Here is an 8,794-nt window from a genome sequence, read left to right as displayed (position 1 = left end):
ATAAATATGGATAGTCATAGCGTCTCTGCTAAACAAACATAAATGACCAAATAACTAATTAGATGTATGTTACATACGTACTCTATTTTAGCTAATGCATTAGCACGGAATAAATACTATACTTGCTGTAATTCCTTTTTTTATTCTAAGTATTACAGTTAATGTTACACTATAGTTGCTTCTGTTGCGAGATAATAGAATATACAAATAGTATACCTACTCTATTTTACCAACTTAATATCATTTATCTAAATGATTTGAACGATCTACTTGCTCTAATTACATTTTGTAATCTAAATATTACGATTAATATTACACTATAGTTGCTTTTGTTGTGCGATCATAAAATATGCAAATATTGTACCTACTCTGTTTTTCCAACTTAATATTACTTATCCAATGTATTCGAGCAGAATAAATACTATATTTGCTCTAATTACATTTTTTATTCTAAGTATTACAGTTAATGTTACACTATAGTTGCTTCTGTTGCGAGATAATAGAATATACAAATAGTATACCTACTCTACTTTACCAACTTAATATCGTTTATCCAATTTATTCGAACTGTCCACTTGCTCTAATTACATTTTCTAATCTAAATATTACGATTACTATTACACTATAGTACCATCTATTATTACAAGATCATAGAATATGCAAATCTTACACCTACTCTATTTTAGCAACTTAATATCTACATGCTATAACTATATTTTCTAATCTAAATATAAGTACATACATAATCTATGATTCAAATAAATATAAGTACTTACTACTAAGGAAGGTTGTCCTGCTGCACCGCAGCTCTTCGGACTCGACTGCTCACACTAATTTGTTGCTCTGCTCTTCTCTCCTCTCTGCTCTCCTCTCCCTGCTCTCCTCCTTGCTCTTCTCTGCTCGCTGATGCCTCCTTGCTCTCTCCATTTAAAGCCTCACCGAGCAGACAACAACACATGGGTGAGCACATGCGCCATGCAATTGGCTGCAGCCGGCCAAAAATCATGGGCACAAAAGGACAAAAGCAAATGGAAAAGAAAAGAGAAAAGTAAAAAGAACGACGTGACTTGACGTGACAAAAGGGTATTTCGGCACACGGTGTGCCGAATACCAACTGTATTCGGCACACCGTGTGCCGAATACGCTTTTTGGTTGTATTCGGCACACGGTGTGCCGAATACAGTCATGCGTATTCGGCACACGGTGTGCCAAAAATGTCTTTTTCGGTACACCGTGTACCGAAAAATCGTTTTCGGCACACCGTGTGCCGAATACATGTGCTAAAATTGTAAATACGAAAAATAGTTGTCCATTTAAGCAAATACGATCACGTATGTTGTACAAAATCGAATTTTTGCCTCAAAAACGTCGATGTAACTTTCACGAAAAATAAATCTTTATTTTTTTGGAGATGTGAATTTAAATCTTTGTTTCATTTCTGTGGTCTCTGGCTCTCTTGCGTCTTCTCTTGTTGGACTGACCGAGGAGCTAGCGAGCCAAGCAAAGCAAGCATGGAGGCCGGCGGCGCAGGCGAGGTGCGGCACTGGAACGCGGACGTCAATGACATCTCGCTCCACGTCGCTGAGCAGGGACCCGCCGCCGGGTCGGCAGTCCTCCTCCTCCACGGCTTCCCGGAGCTCTGGTTCTCATGGCGCCACCAGATGGCTGCACTCGCCGCGCGCGGCTTCCGCGCTCTCGCCCCCGACCTCCGCGGCTACGGAGACTCCTCCGCCCCCGCCGACCCTACCGCCTACTCCATCTTCCACATCGTCGGCGACATCGTCGCGCTCCTGGACCACCTCGGCCTCCCCAAGGTGCCGCCTTTTCCTCCTCCGCGTCCAACATGTGGTTTCTTTTCGTGGCCATCTCACCTCACCGTTTGAGTGATTTCCTGGCTGTGCAGGTGTTCGTCGTGGGGCACGACTGGGGCGCGCTGGTGGCGTGGCATCTCTGCTTGTTCCGGCCGGACAGGGTACACGCCGTCGTCAATCTGGGGGTGCCGTACTTTCCCCGCAGCCCTCGCCCGATGACGGAGTCCTTTGCGGCGCTCGGCGACAGCTTCTACATTGTGCAGTTCCAGGTGGTGATCTTCCTTGCGCCGGCTCAGTCACTCTGATTTTTGCACCCATTCTTCATCTTGTAACAGGGTTCTGTGGAACGGGGACTTTTATACCTCAACTCAAAGAAACCACATACAATTTGAGGCAAATGAAGATTTGAGTGATTGTGGGTAGTTAGGTTAATTATTTTTTTGCCACTCTACCGGATAGAAACTTCTCAAATAACACACACCGAGCTGCTGTTTCAAAATGCCACTAGCCCCATAAAAAGACTCTCGTTTGCCATGATGAGGCGTTTTCCACGGCCACCTCGCATTTTTTTAATCTTTTACCCTTGCAGACGTGGAACCAAAGATTTCTACCCTCCTTCTCCACAGCCTTGCGCACCCTCTCCTTGGTGCAGCACTCGTCTCATGACACCTCCGGCGCAGGTCGGCGACACAGTCCAACAGGAAGTTGGTGTGGTCGAACCCCGAGGGGGACTTGCCGAAGTCCTGCGTGTCGAGGACGTAGACGGGGAGGAGGGAGGAGGAGGCCCCCATGGCGGTGTGGATCGGCTCGTGGTTGTGGAGGTGGAGGTCCACACGGAACCAGACGAGTGTGTGGCGGCGACCTGCGGCGAAGGGGAAGGAGTGGGAGAGGCCTTGTGTAGAGGCCGAAAGCGGGGAGAGGACCAAGGAGACGACTGAATTAAGGCGGGAGAAGGATTATGCCACGACAGAGGAGGGGTGGAGGCAGACAGCAAGCATGGAGATTTGAGTGGGGAGGTGGATGGTGGAGGGGACAGAGACAAGGGTGAGGACGACCGGGGCGCGGATAGAGAGTGAGAGCGAGAAGGAGGCAAATGGGAGGAGGTTGGGGTCGTCGCGTTGCTAGGCGTTGGTGCCAATGGCCATGGTTGGTGTGATGTGGGAGCGGGGGAGGCGGAGATTTGCCCAAGGGTAGAAAGGTCATTTCCTGTTTGATTTCACGTTAGCAAGGGTAATAAATAAATAAAAATACCAGGTGGCAAAGGAAAAGACCTCAAAATGGCAAACTAGAGTCTTTTGTGAGGCCCACATAGAGGTGGGACTTGGGCCGGGTCGGGCCGGCCCGACTCGACCCCTTCAGGCTTCGGGTCTTTCGGGGCGTGCTAGGATGGCCCGATAAACTGTTCGGGTCGGATCGGGCTAGCCCAATCCACCTTCAGCTAGGCTCAGATCCGGCCCGAATGCACGATGGGTCTTATCGGGCCGGGTTGGCACGAGCCTAGCACCATCACACTTCACCGTGCGTGAGGGCGCGAACCTATTTTTTACCAGGCCAGACCGCCCATTGGGCCCCATATCAAGGCCCGGCCCGGCCCATAAATCGGGTCGGGCTGACCCGGCCCATCAGTACTCGGGTCGGGTCGGGCTTAAGCTGCACCGGGCCATGCTGGGCTCAGGCCGGCCCAAAAAATACGACCTAAAGTCCCAGCTCTAGGCCCACACAACATTTTAGAACAGCAGCTCGGGTGAGTACCATTTGAGAAGTTGCTATCCGATAGAGTGATAAAAAATTAATTAACCCTGGATAGTTGGGTAGTTTATATCATGCCACTAATAGGAGGGTCTTATAAGACGTTAGTTCAGTTAAATGCAACGACTTGTGTTTTGCATCATGACCATGTCTTTTTAGTCCCAAAAAAATACAAATAAAATGACTTTCATCAATCCTGGTGGAATGGAATTAGGTATGCGGTATAAATCGTATGTAAAGGTTTTGCGGTATAAATCGTATCTAAAGGTTTGCTTGAATCTTCCTATTATCGAATTTCAGGTGATATTTTAAATTCAAATCACAATCTATCTTCTCTTCTTAAAATTGGAGCGGCTATTTATCTTCTCTTTATCAGAGCTGCAAAAATTAGAAGCAAGTATTTCGATCTTTTGTCATAACCTCCAAGTTGGTCTGTTCCGTTTCGAAATTGTAATTTCAGGTCCAGGGTGCGGGTGACACTGAAATGAGTATGCAGCTATATGCTACAGATTGTAGTGGTGGTCTATATTTAGCCCCGTATCTTATTCGAAAATACATGTCTGCAGGAGCCTGGAAGGGCTGAAAGGGCATTTGGTCGCTATGATGTTGCGACTGTCCTAAAGAAATTCTACTCCATTGAAATCGATGAACTCATTGCTCCTCCTGGAGTAGAGATGATAGACTTTCTTGAGGCACCTTCATCGCCACTTCCCTGGATCACTGAGGAAGAACTTGGTCAGTATGCCGAAAAGTTCCAGAAGTCTGGGTTCACTGGACCCCTCAACTACTACCGCATGTTGGACACGTAATGTCTTTACCCTTTCTTGTTGACACCTTCTATTTGATTAGTTCTGCAGTAATGTATTCAAATGCAGGAACTGGAGACTTACTGCACCTTGGAATGGAGCGAAAATCACAGTGCCTGCTAAGTTTATTCTTGGCGAAAAGGACATTGGTCTCCAGTCCTTTGGAACTGAGCACTACGTCAAGAGTGGGGGTCTAAAGTCCAGTGTTCCAGATCTTGAGGTTGCGATCATCGAAGGTCACCATTTCCTCCAACAAGAGCAGGCCGAGAGAGTGAATTCTGAGATACTTTCCTACCTGGTCAAGTTTACCAGTGAGGCATCAGCTTGATTTTGCCTCAATCATGCCTGAGAGAAAGATGGTATAAGATATTCTCCAATCTATGGGAAACCGGATGTCTGGAAATTAGCTTTTCTTAACTGAAAATGGTGTAGCTGATCGACTTTTGTGCTTCAATAAGTGAGAGCTAGCCATCAATTTGCATGCTTATAGGAATAAAAAGAGCTTGTAAAGTACTTGGTACTCAAACCTTTTGTAGCGGCATGGTGTTATTTGAAGCACTGTATTTTGTTTCCAATCTCCCTGAAATTCGTATGGGCACCATGACTGAAAGCAGTAAGGGATCTGAGGAAGATAATTAGAATAGATGACCAACAGTCCCTTTCACTTATTTTGATAATTTGTGCTTATTCAAGTGCCAAATATTTTATAGCAGCTGAATAGAAGGCAGAAATATCTTAGATTTATAGTTTATAGCCATTTATTTTAATTGGAAAAATGTGTTTGCTATCTTAAGAGGGTTTCAAGTTTCCATTTTAAAAGACCTAAGCATCTTCAGCACGAATTGTTCTGGTTACCATGGAGACATTGCATTCTCTCTCTTTTTTTTTGAAAAAAAAAGAACTGGCAGGCATTACATATACACACATGAAAACCAGTTTGCAACACCTGCAGCTGTGTTGCACACTTGAATGTCCTCAACTTTGTTTCCATCCTGTCTTACAGTTAACAACAAATCAGTACTCATCCAGTGTTGGAATATTTATTGTTCGCTTGTTTTTTTTGCCGGGTCGGCCGAAAGATTGGCCGACCAAATTTCATTAAGATTGGAGGGAGTTACAGGTTACAAATCAACGACATGAAAAAGTCGAAAGCCCCAGGAGGGTGAACCCCCAGGACTACTCTGTACAGCAAGAAGAAGCTAAAGGACTACTCTGTACAGATTTTGAAGACTCCGGCCTCTCTCCAGATCGCGATTTCATCGCGAATGTCGTCAAAGAGCTGATCTGCTGTTTTTTTTTGCTGATTGAAAATTCGGGCGTTGCGCTCTTTCCAAGTCAGCCAACACACCATCATGCAGAGAGTGTCGAACGCCTTCCTGTAGCTTGCTCGAAAACAGAGTCTGGCTGCCGACCACCAGTCCACCAAGTTAAGACGTAGCTCTGTCGGTATTGGAAAGCCCTCATTGATCCAAGACTTGATCCTTGCCCAGACCTGATTCGTGTAGAAGCATTGGACAAAGAGATGTGTGCAGTCCTCCTCATCCGCTTGGCACAAAGAGCATCGTGATTCATGCGGCCATCCTCTCTTTTGTAGATTTTCTGCAGTTAAGCATCTCCCCTTGGTGGCCAGCCACATGAAGAATTTAACTCTCGACGGCGCCCTTGTCAGCCACACTAGGTCCGCTGATCTGGATCTAGTTCTTGCCATGAAAAACAAATTGTAAGCCGACGCCACCGAAAAAAGAGGAGCGTTGGACTCGAGTTTCCAAAGAACCTCATTGTCGAGTTCTTGCCATGAACAAGATTGTTCGCTTGTTGCCAGCGCAAATGTGCAACTCCTTGTCAAGATATACTGCTCTTGTTTGGTAATTGGTGCCGATGCACGCTACTGGTTCAGTGGTTCGCAACTTGTTTCGATAGGGTCTCTTGTTCTCTGCTCCTAAGGGAGAGATATTATCAACTGAAGGTTCAGAAAAAAGAGCTCGAGTCTTTGGTTAGAATCAGTCCCTGAAGATTACACACAGGGGTTTACTGTGCATGGAAGAAACAACCTCATGGATTCCTCATTGTGCTGATACAGCACAAAGTACTGTAGGCTGAGGATCTACACAATGTACAGACTGAAGCAGGTGTCACTTAAGTGGCATTCTGAACAGAAATGTTTCCGAGTCAGAGTCGCCATGACTCTGGTCACTATGACCTCTAATCAACAAACAGGCAGATGCCGTGATCGTTCCATTGGAGCCCAGAAGGAGCAATCTTGAAATGCATGGTAGAAGCTCAGCAAAATCTATTGAGAGGTGAGTTACTCATCTTGATTCCTAATACTGCTCCCTTCCATCTTGAATCTTATTCATTGCAACAGGACAGTTATGCAAACAGAATCAAACACGAATAATTAATCTGCCAAAAGAACCAGTAAAAGACAAAAGAAAAAAAATAAAGAATGAGATGTGATCATTCCAGGATTACTGGGCCAGATGGGCTGTAAAGCAAGGCTTGCCCATGATGATCCAAGCTTGACCAATGCCTCTTCTTTCCCTTTCTCTTTTCCTTTTCCCTTGAGGAAGATGAGGCTGATTACGATCTGCTGCAACTAGATTCTTATCAATTATTGTAGCAATCACGGACCACACAATATTTTCTACGCACTGATCGGTTCCCTCACGCCAAGGGGCCGTCTATGGTCCATTACTGCAATAATGCTATCATCATAAATTCATAATCATCTCATATTTAGCCGGCTGCTTAACAGACATCATAAGGCTCCAAAACAAGTCGACAATAATAAATTGACAACTGAAAAGCATGGGGGCAAATCAGGATTGGCTAGACCGATCGAGCTGTATCATATGCATGGCCTTTTCTCTAACTGTATCTTTTGCAGTACTGGTTTTCTAGTTGGTGTGCCTGTGATTGGGTTCGTACTGACTTCCCCACAAATGGTAGACACTGTACTCTGTCCTATAAAAAGCAGAAGAACTCATCTTTTTGTGGGCCATGCATGCATATAGCATCTATCATGTATTCATGTACCATATAGTTGATTTGTAGTACTTGGCTTCAACCTCAATAGCTCAGTAGCACTGAAAGTTGAGCATATTTTTCACGAGGAAATAGTTAATCCCCGGCCTCCAACCTCTAACTACCTACCTCAGCAAAGCAGTGATGCTCTTTGCATTCGAAACTAAAATGTCAGCACAGTAGTACAATCAAGTGAGAGGTCATTATCATTCAGTCCACGGTGCTACATGCATTTGCTTTGTTAATAAGTCCATCTCCTATAGTCACCAAGGTAGACTAGCGCCGTACACTACTATAGTATTGGCTGCTTATCCTGAAATAAAGGGTTGTTTGAGTTAGCTGCTGCTTATCCTGAAATCATACACCGTCACGACAAGTACACACTTTTTATCCTGAAATCATACACATGTGGCATACATAATCATAATACAAACTTCCTCCGGATGCTTCCAAATATTGATGAAATCGTTATTGTAGAATCAAGAATGGTGACTAGAGTTGTATGAATAGACGTCTTACCAATTCTTTGGATGATATTTTCATATGTTTTACCTAACGTGTCTCAAAATAGTATGCAGAAGTAAAAACTGAAGAGAAACACATTACACCAAAAAAATTTACAAGAAAACATGGTCCTCGTGGATAGAATTAAACACTAGATTTTATTGAAAATTAATCCATACATTATTGCATACAAAAGCTTGTAATTTGAGAAAGAAACACTTAAATTCAAAGAGATAGTCACCGGTAAAGAAACTCTTTAAGTTGATGATTTAGAAATAAGAAAATTCAATATCAATTTTGAATGTGAATTTTATGGCTTTAGCAATAAGAAGAACCATTTTAACATGGTGAAAAAATTCAGCTCCCAAACCAAAATGAAAATCACAATAAAAACTGAAAAACTCGTAACAAAACAAAGGAGCCAATAGAGAGAAACTAAAAGAAGATGAACACAAGCATAAGAGGTAACATGAGTTTTATTACTTACAAAGCATAGCCCTATTTTCAACATATTACAAAGTACTTTGCATCAAAAAAGCTCTCACCTAATACATAGACTAAACACTTATCTCTCTCCTAAAATCCTACCATATAACTCTCAATTGACTGCCTTGGCCCACCATCTATTTGTAGCATAGGTTATTTGACCCTTAAGTTTCCAAGATTATTCCCAAAATACTCAACTCTTTCAATACACTCATACCTACAATTAAGAATATATTGTCCATTTTTTTCCTTGTCCATCGAACGACTATGGCACCTTCATGACTTAGCTTCTCGACACAAGCTTCGCGATGATGCCACATGCACTTCACACTTTCCCACGGTTTTGAGACCAAACCTCAAAACCACCTCGCACGCTTCTCAAGCGTGACTCATCGTCACTTGCTTACACCTTAA

At 43.9% G+C, this 8,794-nt stretch overlaps 1 protein-coding gene across 1 annotated transcript; it reads left to right on the top strand.

The window, feature by feature from the left end:
- Positions 1–1,442: 1,442 nt before the first annotated feature.
- LOC133906551 (uncharacterized) lies at positions 1,443–5,011 on the top strand. Its single transcript, XM_062348495.1, has 4 exons — positions 1,443–1,814; positions 1,904–2,080; positions 4,127–4,365; positions 4,436–5,011. The coding sequence occupies exons 1-4, from the start codon at positions 1,512–1,514 to the stop codon at positions 4,692–4,694; spliced, it is 978 nt and encodes a 325-aa protein (XP_062204479.1). The 5' UTR covers positions 1,443–1,511; the 3' UTR covers positions 4,695–5,011.
- The last annotated feature ends 3,783 nt before the right edge of the window (positions 5,012–8,794 follow it).

This window comes from Phragmites australis, chromosome 23, assembly GCF_958298935.1.
Source record: "Phragmites australis chromosome 23, lpPhrAust1.1, whole genome shotgun sequence".
Classification (NCBI taxonomy): Eukaryota; Viridiplantae; Streptophyta; class Magnoliopsida; order Poales; family Poaceae; genus Phragmites; species Phragmites australis.
This window is presented reverse-complemented; position numbering and strand designations above follow the sequence as displayed.